This window comes from Cetorhinus maximus, chromosome 33 (genome assembly GCF_964194155.1).
Source record: "Cetorhinus maximus chromosome 33, sCetMax3.hap1.1, whole genome shotgun sequence".
Classification (NCBI taxonomy): Eukaryota; Metazoa; Chordata; class Chondrichthyes; order Lamniformes; family Cetorhinidae; genus Cetorhinus; species Cetorhinus maximus.
The window spans coordinates 11,004,061-11,023,918 of record NC_135911.1 but is presented as its reverse complement, the minus strand read 5'-3'; the positions used below and the strand labels follow the sequence as shown (position 1 = coordinate 11,023,918).

Here is a 19,858-nt window from a genome sequence, read left to right as displayed (position 1 = left end):
TGTAGGGGCTAGAGGTGTTCACAGAGATGGCGAGGTTTGTAACTGCTGGAGGAGGTTACAGAGATGGGGAGTGTTGTGGGGGATGGAGGATGTTATAGACATAGGGAGGGTTGTAGGGGCTGGAGGAGGTTACAGAGATAGGGAGTGTTGTAGGTGCTGGAGGAGGTTACAGAGATAGGGAAATTTGCAGGTGCTGGAGGATGTTACAGAGATACGGAGGGTTGTATGGGCTGCAGGAGGTTACAGACATAGAGTGAGTTGTGGGGTTTGGAGGAATTTGCGGAGATGGGGAGTGTTGTAGGGGCTGCAGGAGGTTGAAGAGATAGGGAGGTTTGTAGGCGCTGGATGAGGTTACAGAGATAGGAAGGTTTGTAGGCGCTGGATGAGGTTACAGAGATAGGGAGGGTTGTAGCGGCTGCAAGAGTTTACAGAGATATGGAGTGTTTTAGTGGCGGCTGGAGGTTACAGAGATAGGGAGGGTTGCAGGGGCTAGAGGAGGTTACAGATGGGGAGGGTTGTAGTGGCTGGAGGAGGTTATAGAGATAGGTTGGGTTGCAGGGGCGGGGGGAATTTGGCTGTTTGTGAGTGTTGTAGGTGCTGGAGGAGGTTACAGAGATACGGTGGGTTGTTTGGGCTGGAGTAGGTTGCAGTGAAAGGCAGTGCTGTAGGGACTGTAGGGGGTCATCGAGATATGGAGGGTTGTAATGTCTGGAGGCGGTTACAAAGATAACGAGAATTGTAAATGCTGGAGGAGGTTACAGAGATGGGGAGTGTTGTAGGGGCTGGAGGAGTTTACAGAGATAGGGAGGTTCGTAGGGCTGGAGGAGGTTACAGAGATAGGGAGGGGTGTAGGGTCTGGAGGAGGTTACAGAGATGCGGACGGTTGTCGAGGCTGGAAGAGGTTACAGAGATAGGGATTGTGGTATGGCCTGTAGGAGGCTACAGAGATAGGGAAGGTCGTAGGGGCTGGAGGAGGTCACAGAGATGGGGAGCGTTTTATGGGCTGGAGTTGTTAACAGAGATGGGGAGGGTTTTAGGGGCTGGAGGAGGTTGAAGAGATAGGGAAGTTTGTAGGTGGTGGAGGAGGTTGCAGAGATAGGGAGTGTTGTAGGGGCAGAGGAGGTTACAGCGATAGTGATTGTTGTAGGGGCTGGAGGAGTTTACTGAGATAGGGAGTGTTGTAGCGGCCGGAGAAGGTTACAGAGTTTGGCAGTGTTGTAGGGGCTGGAGAAGTTTATAGATATAGGGAGTGTTGTAGGGACTGGATGAGGTTACAGCGATAGGTAGGGTTGTAGGGGCTGGAGGAGTTCACAGAGATGGGGAGGGTTGTAGGGGCTGGAGGTGTTCACAGAGATGTGGAGGGTTGTAGGGGCTGTTGGTGTTCACAGAGATGGGGAGGCTTGTAACTGCTGGAGGAGGTTACAGAGATGGGGAGGGTTTTAGGTGCTGGAGGATGTTACAGAGATACGGAGGGTTGTATGGGCTGGAGGTGGTTACAGAGATAGAGTGTGTTGTGGGGTTTGGAGGAAGTTACAGAGATGGGGAGTGTTGTTGGGGCTGGATGAGATGACAGAAATATGGACGGTTGTAGGGGCTGGCGGAGGTTACAGAGATAGGGAGAATTGTAGTGGCTGGAGGAGGTTACAGAGATAGGGAGTGTTGTAGGGGCTGGAGGAGGTTACAGAGATAGGGAGGGTTGTAGGGGCTGGAGGAGGTTACAGAGATAGGGAGGGTTGTAGGGGCTGGAGGAGGTTACAGAGATAGGGAGGGTTGTAGGGGCTGGTGGAATTTTAAAATCAATATGTTGCCACCCAGGAGCCAATGCTGGACTGTGAGCACCAGAGGTGATAGGTGAGTGGGACTCAGTGCGAGTTAAGACACGGGCAGCAGAGGTTCGGATGACCTCAAGTTTATGGAGGGTGGAACGTGGGAGAACAGTCAGGGATTTGTCGGAATAGCCGCATCTGGGGGCAATGCTGGATTGGATGAGGGTTTCAGCAGTAGATGAGATGAGACGAGACGGGGTCGGGGTGAAGCTGGACAATGTTGCGGAGGGGGAAATAGGAATGGTTTGACAGTGAGCAAATCTGGGGGTCAAACATGTGGACCCCCACACACACATTTCAGTATATCTGTGATCATACCTGCCGCTCCCAGGAGCAGGGTGAAGAGGAAAGCCTGCATCTTACAGCTTATCCCAGCGCAGGGAATGGTCCCAGTGAAGACCCTGTCCTTTATATATGTGGCTTAAAGTGGCTGTCCCAGCAATTGGACGTGGCTAATCATTAATGAGCTGCAAGACCTCTTTTGAGAAGCGAATTCTGGAAGGAGAGACGCTTGTAGCTGTTGACCTCAGGTCTGTATTGGTACGTTGTCCAGGCACAAACCCTGAATCAATCACCATTACTGGACAATCAATCTCCATTACTGGACAATCAATCTCCATTACTGGACAATCAATCACCATTACTGGACAATCAATCACCATTACTGGACAATCAATCACCATTACTGGACAATCAATCACCATTACTGGACAATCAATCTCCATTACTGGACAATCAATCTCCATTACTAGACAATCAATCACCATTACTGGACAATCAATCTCCATTACTGGACAATCAATCACCATTACTGGACAATCAATCACCATTACTGGACAATCAATCTCCATTACTAGACAATCAATCACCATTACTGGACACGTGAACCCTGCACACCAATTACGACAAAAACCTGAATTCTGTTAGCGCCTTGGACAAAGTAAAATGTCCCCCAACACCGAGGTCCTTCTTGGGGATGTGATGAGGCAAAAGATGCAGCCCACAAGAGATGGAGCGTCTCTGTGTGACACATATACCGTGAGTGTCTATTCATGGGCTCTGGCTCCAGTACTGGGGAAACGGGGAGGGTTGTAGGGTCTGGAGGAGGTCACAGATTTGGGGAGGGTTGTAGGGGCTGCAGGAGGTTACAAAGTTAGTGAGCTTTGTTGGGGCTGGAGGAGGTTACAGAGATAGGGAGTGTTGTAGGGGCTGGAGGATGTTACAGAGATAGGGAGGGTTGGAGGGGCTGGAAGATGTTACAGAGATGTGGAGGTTTGTCGGCGCTGGAAGAGTTTAAACAGATAGGGATTGTTGTAAGGCCTGGAGAACGCTACAGAGATAGGGAGGGTTGCAGGTGATAGAGGAGGTCACAGAAATGGGGAGGGTTGTAGGGGCTGGAGGTGTTCACAGAGATGGGGAGCGTTGTAGGGGCTGGAGGAGGTTGAAGTGATAGGGAGGTTTGTAGGTGCTGGAGAAGGTTACAGATTTTGGCAGTTTTGTACGGGCTGCAGAAGGTTACAGAGATAGTGAGTGTTGTAGGGACTGGAGGAGGTTACAGAGATAGGGAGGGCAGTAGGGGCTGGAGGAGGTCACAGAGATGTAGAGGGTTATAGGGGCTAGATGTGTTGACAGAGATGGGGAGGGTTGTAACTGCTGGAAGAGCTTACAGAGATGGGGAGGGTTGTAGGGGCTGGAGGATGTTACAGAGATAGGGAGGGCTGTAGGGGCTGGAGGAGGTTACAGAGATAGGGAGATTTGTAGGTGCTGGAGGATGTTACAGAGATACGGAGGGTTGTAGGGGCTGGAGGAGGTTATAGAGATAGGTGGAGTTGTAGGGGCTGGAGTAGGTTACAGAGATAGGGAGTGTTGTAGGGGCTGTAGGAGGTTACAGAGATAGGGAGGGTTGTAGGGGCTGGATGACGTTACAGAGATAGGGAAGGTTGAAGGGGCTGGTCGAGTTTACAGCAATAGGGAGGGTTGTTGGCGCTAGAGGAGGTCTCAGAGATGGGGAGGCTTGAGCTGCTGGAGGAGGTTACAGAGATGGGGATGGTTGTAGGGTCTGGAGGATGTTACAGATATAGGGAGGGTTGCAGGTGCCGGAGGAGGTTACAGAGATAGGGAGTGTTGTATGTGTTGCAGAATCTTACAATGATACGGATGGTTGTATGGGCTGGGGAAGGTTACAGAGATGGGGAGTGTTGTAGGGGCTGAACGAGGTTGAGGAGATATGGAGGTTTGTAGGTGCTGGAGGAGGTTACAGACATAGGGAGGGCTGCAGGAGTTTACAGAGATATGGAGTGTTTTAGTGGCGGGAGCAGGTTACAGAGATATGGAGGTTTGTAGGGGCTAGAGGAGGTTACAGATGGAGAGTGTTGTAGGGGTTGGAGGAGGTTATAGAGATAAGTTGGGTTGTAGGGGAGGGAGGAATTTGGGTGTTAGTGAGTGTTGTAGGTGCTGGAGGAGGTTACAGAGATGGGGAGTGTTGTAGGGGCTGGAGGAGTTTACAGAGATAGGCAGGGACGTAGGGCTGGAGGAGGTTACAGAGATAGGGAGGGTTGTAGGGGCTGGAGGGGGTTACGGAGATAGCGAGGGTTGTAGGGGCTGGAGGGGGTTTTGGAGATAGGGAGGGTTGAGGGGCTGGAGGATGTTACAGAGATAGGGAGGGCTATAGGCGCTGGAGGAGATTACAGAGATAGGGAGTGTTGTAAGGGCTGGAGGATATTACAGAGATAGGGAGTGTTGTAGGGGCTGGACAAGGTTACAGCGTTAGGGAGTGTTGTAGGGGCTGGAGGAGATTACAGTGATAATGAGGGTTGTAGGGGTTGGAGGAGGTTACAGAGATAGGGAGGGTTGGACGTGCTGGATGAGGTTACAGAGATAGGGAGGGCTATAGGCACTGGAGGAGTAACAGAGATAGGGAGGGTTGTAGGTTCTGGTGGAGGTACAGAGATAGGGAGGGTTGTAGGGGCTGGAGGAGATTACAGTGATAGGGAGGTTTCTAGGGGCTGGAGGAGGTTACAGAGATAGGGAGGGTTGTACGGGCTGGAGGAGGTTACAGAGATAGGGAGGCTTGTAGGCGCTGGAGGAATTTACAGAGATCGGGAATGTTATAGGGGCTGGAGGAGGTTACAGAGATAGGGAGGGGTGTAGGGTTTAGAGGATGTTACAGAGATAAGGAGGGTTGTTGGGGCTGGAGGAGGTTACGGAGATAGTGAGGGTTTTAGGCGTTGGGGAAGGTTACAGAGATAGGGAGGGCTTAAGGGACTGGAGGAGGTTACAGAGTTAGGGAACGTTGTTGGGTCTGGAGGAGGTTACAGAAATAGGGCGGTTTGTAGGGGTTGGAAAAGGTCACTGAGATAGGAAGGGTTGTACGTGCTGGAGGAGGTTACAGAGATAGGGAGGGTTGTAGGGGCTGGAGGAGGTTACAGAGATAGGGAGGTTTATAGGTGCTGGAGGAGGTTACAGAGATAGGGAGGGCTGTAGTGGCTGGAGGAGGTTACAGAGATAAGGAGGGCTGTCGTTGCTGGAGGAGGTTACAGAGATAGGGAGAGCTGAAGGGGCTGGAGGAGGTTATGGAGATAGGGAGTGTTGTAGGGGCTGGAGGATATTTCAGAGATAGGGAGTGTTGTAGAGCCTGGAGAAGGTTACAGCATTAGGGAGTGTTGTTGTAGGGGCTTGAGGAGGTTACAGAGATAGGGAGTGTTGTAGGGGCTGGAGGAGGTTATAGAGATAGGGAGGGTTGTAGTGGCTGGAGGAGGTTACAGAGCTAGGGTGGTTTGAAGGGGTTGGAATAGGTCACTGAGATAGGGAGGGTTGTACGTGCTGGAGGAGGTTACAGAGATAGGGAGGGCTATAGGCGCTGGAGGAGTTACAGAGATAGGGAGGGTTGTAGGGCCTGGAGGAGGTTACAGAGATTGGGAGGGTTGTATGGGCTGGAGGAGGTAACATAGATAGGGAGTGTTGTAGGGGCTGGAAGAGGTTACAGAGATAGGGAGTGTTGTACGAGCTGGACGAGGTTACAGAGATAGGGAGTGTTGTAGGAGCTGGAGGAGGTTACGGAGATAGGGAGGGTTGTAGGGGCTGGAGGAGCTAACAGAGATAGGGAGGCTTGTAGGGGCTGCAGGAGGTTATCGAGATAGGGAGGGTTGTAGGGGCTGGAGGAGGTTACAGAGACAGCGATTGTTGTAGGGGTTGGATAAGGTTCCAGCGTTAGGGAGTGTTGTTGTCGGGGCTGGAGGAGATTAGAGTGATAGGGAGGGTTCTAGGGGCTGGTGGACGTTACAGAGATAGGGAGGGCTATAGGCGCTGGAGGAATTTACAGAGATAGGGAGGGTTGTAGGTGCTGGCGGAAGTTACAGAGATAGGCAGGGTTGTAGTGGCTGGAGGAGGTTACAGAGATAGGGAGTGTTGTGGGGCTGGTGGAAGTTACAGAGATAGGGAGTGTTGTAGGGGCTGGAGGAGGTTACAGAGATAGGGAGGTTTGTAGGGGCTGGAGGAGGTTACAGAGATAGGGAGGGTTGTAGGGGCTGGAGGATGTTACAGGGATAGGGAGGGTTGCAGGAGCTGGTGGAGGTTACAGAGATAGGGAGGGTTGTACGGGCTGGAGGAGGTTACAGAGATAGGGAGAGTTGTAGGGGCTGGAGGATGTTACAGGGATAGGGAGGGTTGCAGGAGCTGGTGGAGGTTACAGAGATAGGGAGGGTTGTTGGGGCTGGAGGAGGTTACAGAGATAGGGAGGGTTGTAGGGTCTGGAGGAGGATACAGGGATAGGGAGGGTTGTAGGGGCTGGAGGAGGTTACAGAGATAGGGAGGGTTGTAGGGGTTGGAGGAATTTTAAAATCAATATGTTGCTAACCAGGAGCCAATGCTGGTCCGTGAGCACCAGAGATGATAGGTGAGTGGGACTCAGTGCGAGATAAGACACGGGCAGCAGAGGTTCGGATGACCTCAAGTTTACGGAGGGTGGAACTTGGGAGAACAGTCAGGGATTTGTCGGAATAGTCGCATCTGGGGGCAATGCTGGATTGGATGAGGGTTTCAGCAGTAGATGAGATGAGAGGAGACGGGGTCGGGGTGAAGCTGGGCAATGTTGCGGAGGTGGAAATAGGAATGGTTTGACAGTGAGCAAATCTGGGGGTCAAATGTGACCCCGAGGATACAAGCTGACAGGTTCAGTCTCAGACTGTTGCCACGGAAAGGAATGGGGATGGGTAGCCAGGGAGAGGAGACATTGCCAGACAAGCAGCCACGCTTGTGGACCCCCACACACACATTTCAGTATAACTGTGATCATACCTGCTGCTCCCAGGAGCAGGGTGAAGAGGAAAGCCTGCATCTTACAGCTTATCCCAGCGCAGGGAATGATCCCAGTGAAGCCCCTGTCCTTTATATTTGTGGTTAAAGTGACAGTCCCAGCAATTGGACGTGTCTAATCATTAATCAGCTTCAAGACTTCAATTGAGAAGCGAATTCTAGAAGGAGAGACGCTTGTAGCTGTTGACCTCAGGTCTGTATTGATACGTTGTCCAGGCACAAACCCTGAATCAATCACCATTACTGGACAATCAATCACCATTACTGGACAATCAATCACCATTACTGGACAATCAATCACCATTACTGGACAATCAATCTCCATTACTGGACACGTCCACCCTATACGCCAATTACGACAGAAACTTGCATTCCGATAGCGCCTTGGACACAGTATAAGTTCCCCCCCACCGAGGTGCTTGGCGGGGATGTGATGAGGCAAATAGGTGCAGCCCACAAGGGATGGAGGGTCCCTGTGTGACACATCTACCGTGAGTGTCCGCAGCTCGAGGAACTCCAGCTCAGAGACTAATGAGCTGGAGTCCGGGCTTTGGACTCTGCGATGCATCTAGGGTGCAGGAGGTGGAGAGGTGTGGGCACCTGGATTGTGTTGTCCCCAGAGGCGGTCACAGCCCTTAGGCTGGAGTCCTCTGATTGTACTTATGTCAGTATGTTTGTATGACTGTGTGGCCATACGATTTGTGTGGGAGAATTGGGTTTCTATTCATGGGGTCTGCCACCAGTACTGGGGAAACGGGGAGGGTTGTAGGGGCTGGAGGAGGTTACAGAGATAGGGAGGGTTGTATGGGCTGGAGGAGGTTACAGGGCTGCGGAGGGTTGTAGGGACTGGAGGAGTTCACAAAGGTGGGGACGTTTGTCGGGGCTGGAGGAGGTTACAGAGATAGGGAGGGTTGTAGGGGCTGGAGAAGGTTACAGAGATGGGGAAGGTTGTAGGTGCTCGAGGAGGTTACAGTGATAGGGAGGGTGGTAGGTGTTTGTGGAGGTTACAGAGTTAGGGTCAGTTGTAGGTGCTGGAGTAGGCTACAGAGATAGGGAGGGCTGTTGGAGTCTGGGTGTGGTTAAATAGATAGGGTTGTTTGTAGGGGTCTGGAGGATGTTACAGAGATTGGGAGAGTTGTAGGGGCTTGAGGAGGTTACAGATATCACGAGGGTTGCATGGGTTGGAGGTTATTACAGAGTTAGGGAGGGTTGTAGGGGCTGTAGGAGGTTTCAGAGATAGGGAGTTTTGTAGGGTCTGGAGGAAGGTTCAGAGATAGGGAGTGTTGTAGGGGCTGGCGGAGGTTACAGAGATGTGGCTTGTTGTAGTTGCTGGAGGAGGTTATAGAGATAGGTTGAGTTGTTGGGGTTGGAGTAGGATACAGAGATAGGGAGTGTTGTAGGGGCTGGAGGAGGTTACAGAGATAGGGAGGGTTGTGGGGTCTGGAGGATGTTACAAAGATAAGGAGAATTGTAGTGGCTGGAGGAGGTTACAGAGATGGGGAGGGATGTTGGGGCTAGAGGAGTTTACAGAGATAGCGAGGTTTGAAGGGGCTGGAGGAGTTTACAGAGACGGGGAGGGATGTTGGGGCTGGAGGAGGTTACAGAGATAGGGAGGTTTGAAGGGGCTGGAGGAGGTTGCAGAGATAAGTCAGGTTGTAGGGGCTGGAGAAGGTTACAGCGATAGGCAGGGTTGTATGGACTAGAGGAGGTCACAGAGATTGGGAATGTGGTAGGGGCTGGAGTTGTTCACAGAGATGGGGAGGCTTGAGCTGCTGGAGGAGGTTACAGAGATAGGGTGGGTTGTGGGGGTTCGAGGAGGTTACAGAGATGGGGAGTGTTGTAGGGGCTGGAGGAGGTTGAAGAGATAGGGAGTTTTGTAGGTGCTGGATGAGGTTACAGAGATAGGTTGGGTTGTAGCGGCTGCAGGAGTTTACAGAGATATGGAGTGTTTTAGTGTCGGCTGGAGGTTACAGAGAAAGGGAGTGTTATAGGGGCTAGAGGAGTTTACAGATGGAGAGTGTTGTAGGGGCTGGAGGAGGTTATAGAGATAGGTTGGGTTTTAGGGGCGGGTGGAATTTGGATGTTAGTGAGTGTTGTAGGTGCTGGAGGAGGTTACAGAGTTACGGCGGGTTGTTTGGGCTGGAGTAGGTTGCAGAGAAATGCAGTGTTGTCGAGGCTGTAGGGGGTTATTGAGATATGGAGGGTTGTAGGGTCTGGAGGCGGTTACAAAGATAAGGAGAATTGTTAATGCTGTAGGAGGTTACAGAGATGGGGAGTGTTGTAGGGGCTGGAGGAGTTTACAGAGATAGGGAGGTTCATAGGGCTGGAGGAGGTTACAGAGATAGGGAGGGGTGCAGGGTCTGGATGAGGTTACAGAGATGCGGACGGTTGTCGGGGCTGGAAGAGGTTGCAGAGATAGGGATTGTTGTAAGGCCTGTAGGAGGCTACAGAGATAGGGAGTGTTGTAGGGGCTGGAGGAGGTCACTGATATGGGGAGAGTTTTAGGGGCTGGAGGTGTTCACAGAGATGGGGAGGGTTGTAGGAGCTGGAGGAGGTTACAGAGATAGAGAGTGTTGTAGGGGCCAGAGGAGGATGCAGAGATAGTGAGTGTTGTAAGGGCTGGAAGAGTTTACAGAGATAGGGAGTGTTGTAGGGGCTAGAGAAGGTTACAGCGATCGGGAGGCTTGTACGGGCTGGAGGAGTTCACAGAGATGGGGAGGATTGTAGGGGCTGGAGGATGTTACAGAGATAGGGAGGATTGTAGGGGCTGGAGGATGTTACAGAGATAGGGAGGATTGTAGGGACTGGAGGAGGTTACAGCGATAGGAAGGGTTGTAGGGGCTGGAGGAGGTTACAGAGATGGGATTTGTTGTAGGTGCTGGAGGAGGTTACAGAGATAGGGAGGGTTGTAGGGGCTGGAGGAGGTTACAGAGATAGGGAGGGTTGTGGTGTCTGGAGGATGTTACAAAGATAAGGAGAATTGTAGTGGCTGGAGGAGGTTACAGAGATGGGGAGGGATGTTGGGGCTAGAGGAGGTTACAGAGATCGGATGGTTTGAAGGGGCTGGAGAAGGTGACAGAGATAAGGCAGGTTGTAGGGGCTGGAGGAGGTTACAGCGATAGGGAGGGTTGTAGGGACTAGAGGAGGTCACAGAGATTGGGAGGGTTGTAGGGACTGGAGGTGTTCACAGAGATGGGGAGGCTTGATCTGCGGAAGGAGGTTACAGAGATGGGGATGGTTGTAGGGGCTGGAGGATGTTACAGAGATAGGGAGGGTTGCAGGTGCTGGAGGAAGTAACAGAGATAGGGATGGTTGTGGGTGTTCGAGGAGGTTACAGAGATGGGGAGTGTTGTAGGGGCTGGAGGAGGTTGAAGAGATAGTGAGGTTTGTAGGTGCTGGATGAGGTTACAGAGATAGGGAGGGTTGTAGCGGCTGCAGGAGTTTACAGAGATATGGAGTGTTTTAGTGTCGGCTGGAGGTTACAGAGATAGGGAGTTTTGTAGGGGTTGAGGAGGTTACAGATGGAGAGTGTTGTAGGGGCTGGAGGAGTTTACAGAGATAGGGAGTGTTGTAGAGGTTGGAGGAGTTTACAGAGACAGGGAATGTTGTAAGGGCTGGAGAAGTTTATTCTGATTGTACTTATGTCAGTGTGTTTGTATGTCTGTGTGGCTGTAAGATTTGCGTGGGAGAATTGGGTTTCTATTCATGGGGTCTGGCACCAGTACTGGGGAAACGGGGAGTATTGTAGGGGCTGGAGGAGATTACAGAGATAGGGAGGGTTGTAGGGGATGGAGGAGGTTACAGGGCTGGGGAGGGTTGTAGGGTCTGGAGGAGTTCACAGAGGTGGGGAGTTTCGTTGGTGCTCAAGGAGGTTACAGAGATAGGGAGGGTTGTAGGGGCTGGAGGAGGTTACAGAGATAGGAAGTGTTGTAGGGGCTGCAGGAAGTTACAGAGATAGTGAGGATTGTAGGGGCTGGAGGAAGTCACAGAGATGGGGAGGGTTGTAGGTTTGGAGGAGGTTATAGAGATAGGTAGGGTTGTAGGTGCAGGAGTAAGTTGGTGACATAGGGAGGGTTGTAGGTGCTGGAGGAGGTTACAGAAATAGGGAGTGATGTAGGAGCTGGAGGAGGTTACAGAGATGGGGCGGGTTGTAGGGGATGGAGGAGCTTACAAAGATGGGGAATTTTGTTGGGCCTCGAGGAGGTTGGAGTGATAGGGATGGTTGTAGGTGCTGGAGGAGGTTACAGAGATAGGGAGGGTTTTAGGGTCTGGAGGTGTTTACGGAGATAGGGAGTGTTGTAGGGGCTGGAGGAGGTTACAGAGATTGGGAGGGTTGTAGGTGCTTTACGAGGTTACCAAGATAGGGACGATTGTAGGGGCGGGAGGAAGTTGGAGAGATCGGGAGTGTTGTAGGTGTTGGAGGAGGTTACAGAGATAGGGATTGTTTTAGGGGCTGGAGTAGGTTACAGAGATGGGGAGGGCTGTAGGTGCTCGAGGTGGTTACAGAGATAGGGAGGGTGGTAGGTGCTTGAGGAGGTTACAGAGTTAGGAAGAGTTGTAGGTGCTGGAGTAGGTTACAGAGATAGGGAGGGCTTTTGGAGTCTGGGGGTTGTTATATAGATAGGGTTGTTTGTAGGGGTCTGGAGGATGTTACAGAGATTGGGAGAGTTGTAGGGGCTTGAGGAGGTTACAGATATAACGAGGGTTTTATGGGTTGGAGGTTATTACAGAGTTAGGGAGGGTTGAAGGTGCTGGAGGAGGTTTCAGAGATAGGGAGGGTTGTAGGGGCTGGAGGAAGGTTCAGAGATAGGGAGGAGGTGAGGAGGCCATGGAAGGATTTGAAAACCAGGATGGGGATTATAAAATCGATGTGTTGCCCGACCAGGAGCCAATGTAGATCAGCGAGCAACAGGGGCTGCTGGGTACACGAGACTTTGTGTGTGTTAAGACACGGGGACAGCAGATTTTTGGATGTGTTTAAGTTTACGGAAGGAGAAATCTTTGGAATTCTCTCCCCCAGAGAGCTGTGGATGCTCCATCGCTGAATCCATTCAAGACGGAGATGGATAGATTTTTGGGCGCTAAGCGATAAGGAGGGAAAGCGGAGTCGAGGTCGAGTATCAGCCATGATCGTATAGAATGGGAGAGGGAGGCTCGAGGGGTGGAATGGCCTCCTCCTGCTCCTATTTCTGACATCCCTCTGAGGAAAGCAGATTGCCGAGAGGAATGTTGGAATAGTTACAGTCTGGAGGCAGCGAGGGGATGGATGTGGGATTCTGCACGTTCCAAAAGAGATGTAGTAAAAAAAGAATCCAAATGCAACACAACTTGACAATCAATCTTTATTGGGAACTTGCAACATTTTCCTTTCCCTCATTGCAGGTAGTTTCAGAGTTAGGATTCTCCGCTCAGTTTTCAGCCATGACCCTTTGGATCCAGTTGTTGTAGTTACAAACTTTCACAAAGACGCTGGGATGATCCTCCATAGCACAGTCGTATCCCCAGGAAGTAATGCCTTGTAGCTCCCCATTACAGACCACAGGTCCCCCTGAGTCTCCCTGCAGCAAAAAAGACATGGAGTGTAATTCGGAGTGAGATAGACAAAGTGATAATCGGATGGTCATCCGTAGCTCCCCCGGGATCCCGGTGTGGGACCCGAGCTCGCTGGGTGGTACTCTGTCCGCACAATCAGGAGGTTACGGGTCTGAGTACCAGTCCAGAGCCCCAAAGGACAAGGCTCAGGGCTTAGGGAGTGCTGCACTGTCGAAGGGTCAGTACTGAGGGAGTGCTGCACTGTCAGAGGGTCAGTACTGAGGGAGCGCTGCACTGTCGGAGGGTCAGTGCTGAGGGAGTGCTGCACTGTCGGAGGGTCAGTGCTGAGGGAGCGCTGCACTGTCGGAGGGTCAGTGCTGAGGGAGTGCTGCACTGTCGGAGGGTCAGTACTGAGGGAGCGCTGCACTGTCGGAGGGTCAGTGCTGAGGGAGTGCTGCACTGTTGGAGGGTCAGTACTGAGGGAGTGCTGCACTGTCGGAGGGTCAGTACTGAGGGAGCGCTGCACTGTTGGTGGGTCAGTGCTCAGGGAGTGCTGCACTGTTGGAGGGTCAGTACTGAGGGAGTGCTGCAAGGTTGGAGAGTCATTATTGTGTAAGTGCTGCACTGTTAGCTGGTCAATACTGAGGGAGCAATGCACAGTCAGAGGGTCAGTACTGAGGGAGCGCTGCACTGTCGGAGAGTCAGTACTGAGGGAGTGCTGCACTGTCAGAGGGTCAGCACTGAGGGAGTGCTGCACTGTCGGAGGGTCATTACCGAGTGAGCGCTGCACTGTCGGAGGGTCAGTACTGAAGGAGTGCTGCACTGTCAGAGGGTCATACTGAGGGAGTGCTTTACTTTCAGAAGGATAAAAGGGCCAAATAGCCTCCTTCTGCTTCTACGCACCCTCAAATTCAGACATTCCCCATCCCTCAGGTAGAGGTAACCTCTGTCTCTCAGCTTGAGACACTTCCTATTGCTCATGGTTTGATGCATTCGGTCTCACCCTGTTGGGCCACTCTTACCTGGCATGTGCTCTGTCCTCCCTCCCAGTATCCTGAGCAGAACATGTTGTCGGTGAAGTAGGGTGGATAAGCTTTGCGGCAATCAGCATCAGGCAGGATGGGCTGATTCAGGCACTGTAGGACTTCGGGATATTGTACTGAAGGGGAAAGAAATGAGTCAGCACAGTCCGATCCAAACGTGACTCTCCTCCCCCCAATTGCAAGCGACTTAATCACTAGTCTTGCTTACTGAGTGTTGTGTACAGAGCTCTGGTTAAAGCATACACTGGGCATTGAATCCAGGTCTGCTCGCCAAGACACAAAGAGATGTTGGGTTACTGTAGTCAGGATGGTGAAGAACCTCGTGGCCAGGAGAAGGAGAGCTCAATATGAAACACTGGTGGCCGTCTAGAGAACTGACAATGTGCAATTGGCAGTGGAACATCCCTTGAGGTAGAAGGGATTAAATTGACAGGCATTTGCCAATCGGCAATTGAACTCTGAATGAACTCAGCATTTCGATCAATGAGAGGTTGCCCTGTTAAAGGGACAGGCCAACTTAATCAGCAGCAGAATAACTCATTGTGCCCATGTGTAGACTGCTATTAACACCACCTTAATAACAACAGCATACTTGAATTTATATAGAACTGTTAACTTTATGAAACATCCCAAGCTGCTTCATAAGAGCATGAACAAGCTAAATTTGGCATCGGGCTACAGAAGGAGATATTAGGGACAGATGACCCAAAGCTCAGTTGAAGGGGTCCGTTTTAAGGAGTATTTTAAAGGGGGAGAACGAGAGAGAGGCGGAGAGGTTTAGGGAGGGAATTCCAGAGATTAGGGCCCCCAGGCAGCTGAAGGCACGGCCGCCAATGGTGGAGCGATGGGAATCGGGGGATGCTCAAGAAGGCGGAATTGGAGGAGCGCAGAGATCTCGGCGGATTGTTGGGGTTGGAGGAGGTTACAGAGAAAGGGAGGGTTGTAGGGGCTGGAGGAGGTTACAGGGATAGGGAGGGTTGTAGGGGTTGGAGGAGGTTACACAGATAGGGAGGGTTGTAGGGGCTGGAGGAGGTTACAGAGAAAGAGAAAGTTGTAGGGGCTGGAGGAGGTTGCAGAGATAGGGAGGGTTGTAGGGGCTGGAGGAGGTTACAGAGATAGGGAGGGTTGTAGGGGCTGGAGGAGGTTACAGAGATAGGGTGGGTTGTAGCGGCTGGAGGAGGCTGCAGAGATAGGGAGTGTGGTAGGGGCTGGAGGAGGTTACAGAAATAGGGAGGATTGTACGGGCTGGAGGAGGTTACAGAAATGCGGATGTAGTGGCTGGAGGAGGTTACAGAGATCGGGAGGGTGGTAGGGGCTGGAGGAGGTTACAGAGATAGGGAGGGTTGATGGGGCTGGAGGAGGTTACAGAGATAGGGAGTGTGGTAGGGCCTGGAGGAGGTTACAAAAGATCAGGATGGTTGTAAGGGCTGGAGGAGGTTACAAAGATAGGGAGGGAAAAGCCATGGAGGGATTCAAAAACAAAGGTGTTGTTGGGAGGGTTGTAGCGGCTGGAGGAGGCTACGGATATAGGGAGTGTGGTAGGGGCTGGAGGAGGTTACAGAAATAGGTAGGGTTGTAGGGGCTTGAGGAGGTTATTGAAATGGGGATGTAGTGGCTGGAGAAGGTTACAGAGATAGGGAGGGTGGTAGGGGCTGGAGGAGATTACAGAGATAGGGAGGGTTGTTGGGGTTGGAGGAGGTTACGGTGATAGGGAGTGTGGTAGGTGCTGGAGGAGGTTACAGAGATCAGGATGGTTGTAGGGGCTTGAGGAGGTTACAGAGATGGTGTTGTAGGGGCTGGAGGCAATTACAGAGATAGGGTTGTAGGCATGGAGGAGGTTACTGAGATCAGGATGGTTGTAGGGGCTGGAGGAGATTACAAAGATAGGGAGGGAAAAGCCATGGAGGGATTTAAAAACAAAGGTGTTGTTGCTAAAATCAAGCTTAATTGGGTATGGGTGTGGGGCTGTGAGCACAGGTTTTGGGACAAATGTGGAGAGACTGGAGAAGCTGGGATTGTTCTCCTTAGAGCAGAGAAGGTTAAGGGGGAGATTGAATTGAGATGTTCAAAATCATGAGGGATTTGGATAGAGTCAATCAGGAGAAAGTGTTTCCAGCGGCAGGAGGGTCGGTAACCAGAGGGACCCAGATTGAAGATAATCGGGAAAAGAACCAGAGGGGGAGATGAGGAGAATTATTTTTTTTCACACAGCGAGTTGTTGTGATCTGGAAGGCGCTGCCTGAAAGGGCGGTGGAAGCAGATTCAATAGGAACTTTCCAAAGGGGGAATTGGAGAAATACTTGAAGGGAGGGAAATTATAGGGCTATGTGGGAAAGAGCAGGGGGGAGAGTGGGGACTCATTAGATAGATCCTTCAAAGAGCCGGCACATTTCTAGTAAATCTCTGCAATTGTCTCCAAAGCTGGGACAGGTCTCCAGGGAGCAGTGATGTCTACATTTCAGTTATGCCTGGAAAGTGAAGTATTATTGCTTGATCGCACATTCCAACACCCCCCACTGCCCTCCCACCCACCATCCCCTCAAACCAGCGCAGTATTCATTCAGGTTCTAACCAACAGCCCCCCAACCCCAACTCGCCTTCCCGCTCCCCCCTCCACCAACCCCTCACCACCCCGGCCCTCCTTACCTCCGTTAATCACGAGATTCCCCCAGCCAGAGGTGATGCATCCAGTCCCGGCTGTGGCACACTGGCTGGGCAGAGGGATGGGCCTGACGTACCGGTCGAATTTGGCGGGCCAGGCGAGTTTGAGCAGCATGATGTCGTTGTTGAAGTTCATGTGGTCGAACCTGGGGTGCACGATGGCCGAGGCCACTTGGATTCGCTGCTCCGTCCCCTCGGGGTGAGAGAGGTTGTGTTCGCCCAGATGCGCCACGAGGATGCTGGCCCTGGGCAATCAGAGGAGAAGTGCTCAACACTGTCATTTCCCCACTTCCTGTTTCCCGGAAGCCGCCGAATGGTTATCGCGCAGCTGGAGGCCATTCAGCCCGTCGTGTCCCTGTCTGCTCTCTGAAAGAGCAACTCACCTAAACCCATTCCCCCTGTCCTTTCCCCGTAACCCTGCAAATGTTTCCCCTTCGGATAACAACCTGATTCCCTTTCGAAAGCCTCGATTGAACCTGCCTCCCTCAAACTCTCGGGCAGTGCATTCCAGATCCTAGCCACTCGCAGGGTGAAATAGTTTCTCCTCATGTCTCCGTTGCTTCTTTTACTAATCCCCTTAAATCTGTGCCCCTCTGGTTCTCGATCCTTCCCCCCAATGGGAACGGTTTCTCCCTCTCTACCCAGTCCAGACCCCTCGTGATTTTGAACCCCTCTATCAAATCTCCTCTCGACCTTCTCTTCTCCAAGGAGAGACATACATACAAACATACACAAACATACAAACATACACAAACATACAAACATACACCAACATACATACAAACATACATATTCCCCAAGGAGAACAGTCCCAGCTCCTCCACTCTCTCCACATTAACTGATGTTCCTCATCCCTGGATCCATTCTCATGAATCCTTACTGCTCTCTCTCTAATGCCTTCACATCCTTCCTAAAGTGTGGTGCCCAGAGCTGGACACAATCCTCCAGCTGAGGCTGAAGCCCGTGTTTTGTATCTGCTGCTCCTCTTTGGCTTGCTCCTTCCTTTCACTTTGACCCCTGTTTTAATCATTAATTTTGGGTCCTTCTTGCCAACAAGAATAAGAAAAGAATGTAGAGGAGGCCAGTGTCAAACTGCCCCCACACTACCCGGGCATTAGTCATCTGGAGTTTAGCCTTTTTCTGGAGGTTTTTGGGGGATGATGAAGTTTCTATATAGCGTTTTTGGAGGGTGAGTGCACATATTGTGATACAGAAAGTATGAGAAATGTCTGCAAGAGAACCCTTATTACTCCATCATTGTTTATATGTGTGCGCTGTAAGATTGTATGCTTGGACATCTGTATGTTCATGTTATTGTCTCTGTATCATTCAGTGTTGATCTGTGTATGATTGTATATGTTTGTATGTATGTTTGTCTATGTTTGTATGTTTGTGTGTGTTTGTGTGTGTTTGTGAGTGTTCGTATGTTTGTGTATGCTTGTATGTATGTTTGTGTGTATTCGTGTGTTTTTGTATGTATGTTTGTGTATATTTGTGTATGTTTGTATGTATGTTTGTCTATGTTTCTATATTTGTGCATGTTTGTGAGTGTTCGTACGTTTGTGCATGTTTGCATGTTTGTGCATGCTTGTATGTATGTTTGTATGTTTGTGTACGCTTGTATGTATGTTTGAGTATGTTTGTATGTTTGTCTATGCATGTATGCATGCTTGTGTATGTTTGTGGGTGTATGTCTGTGTATGTATGTAAGTTTGTGAGTGTTTGTATGTTTATATATGTTTGTATGTATGTTTGTGATTGTCTGTGTGTTTATGTATGTATGTTTGTATGTTTGTCTTTGTTTGCATGTATGGATGCTTGTGTATGTTTGTGATTGTATGTCTGTGTATGTATGTATGTATGTTTGTGAGTGTTTGTATGTTTATGTATGTTTGTATGTATGTTTGTGAGTGTCTGTATGTTTATGTATGTTTGTTTGTGTATGTTTGTATTTATGTTTGTGGACATTTGCATGTTTGTGTATGTTTGTATGTTTGTGTATGTTTTTATGTTTGCTTGTTGCTGTGATCATCTCTGGACTTACGGTTGGTAACAATGAGCAGCTGACACTATCCACCGGTCATTTATCAGGGAGCCCCCACACCAGCGATTCCCATTATAGGTCAGAAAAACCTGCCAGGGCATAGAGTGAGGATAACAATTCTGGCCGTTAATGATCTTCACATTCGCAGGAGCAGCAGCTGAGTAAAGAAAAATACAGAGAGTGAGGGTCATCATCTGATTGCACACACGCACCCACAGTCACACACACACACTTACACACAATCACACACAAACACACACACACTTACGCAGTCACACACACATACACGCTTACACACAATCACACAAACACAAATACACACACTTACAAAATCACACACATACTTACACACACACACATACACACAGTCACACACATGCACACAGTCACACAAATACACACACTCACACAAATACGCACAGTCACACAAATACGCACAGACACACAAATACGCACAGACACACAAATACGCACACACCCACAGTCACACACACACACAGTCACACACACACACAGTCACACACACAGTCACACACATACACACAGTCACACACATACACACAGTCACACACACACTCACAGGCACGCAATCACGTACACACAAATACTCACACTCACACACAGTCGCACACACACAGTCACACAGACACATTCACACAAAGACACAAACACACACAACTACATACACACATGCACGCAGTCACACACACGTGCAAATACACACACTTACACACAGACAAACACACACAGTCACACTCACACATAAGTTAACACACACACACGCACACACACAGTCACACTCACATACACACTCTGAGACACACCCAATCACAATACATACACTTACACACTGTCACACACACACAAATACACACAGTTACACACAGTCACAAACACACAAATACACACACTTACACACACAGAGTGACAGTCACACACAAATAATGACACAATCACACTCACACACAAACACACACACCCAGTCTCACACGTGCAGGCACATACACGGACACACACACATATACACACACTCATACACATAGACACATGGACACTCACTCATACACACACGTACATACTTACATTCAGACACACGCACACAAACACACACACACTCACAAATGTACACGCACACACAAACACACATCCATTCTCTCACAAACACATACACACAATCTCATACACACACACAAATACACACATCCACACCTGTACATGTACACATACACAGACACACACACATAAATACATACACTCACACACATACACACGCTCGCATATGCACACACACAGACACTTAGCAACAACAACATCTTACGTTTCTATAGTGCCTTTAACATAATGAAACAGCTTCACAGGGTTGATTATCAAACAAAGTATCTCGCTGAGTCACATAAAGAGACATCAGGGACAGGCAGCCAAATGTTTAGTCATAATGA

General features: G+C 50.4%; 1 protein-coding gene across 1 annotated transcript; it reads right to left on the bottom strand.

Moving 5' to 3' along the window:
* Nucleotides 1-12,547: 12,547 nt before the first annotated feature.
* Nucleotides 12,548-18,613, bottom strand: LOC144671635 (trypsin-like). The gene is made up of 4 exons (XM_078533633.1): nucleotides 18,420-18,613; nucleotides 16,361-16,620; nucleotides 13,694-13,830; nucleotides 12,548-12,697 (listed from the first exon to the last, which is right to left on the bottom strand). The coding sequence occupies exons 1-4, from the start codon at nucleotides 18,611-18,613 to the stop codon at nucleotides 12,548-12,550; spliced, it is 741 nt and encodes a 246-aa protein (XP_078389759.1).
* Between the last annotated feature and the right edge of the window lie 1,245 nt (nucleotides 18,614-19,858).

What these genes read in the sequence shown, in the direction of transcription:
- LOC144671635 (XM_078533633.1), bottom strand. Translation starts at nt 18,613, where the DNA reads ATGATGACCCTCACTCTCTGTATTTTTCTTTACTCAGCTGCTGCTCCT. An exon ending in GCTGCTCATTGTTACCAACC is followed by an intron (nt 16,621 to 18,419) that starts GTAAGTCCAGAG and finishes CTGATTGCCCAG; the next exon opens with GGCCAGCATCCTCGTGGCGC. An exon ending in GAATCTCGTGATTAACGGAG is followed by an intron (nt 13,831 to 16,360) that starts GTAAGGAGGGCC and finishes TTTCCCCTTCAG; the next exon opens with TACAATATCCCGAAGTCCTA.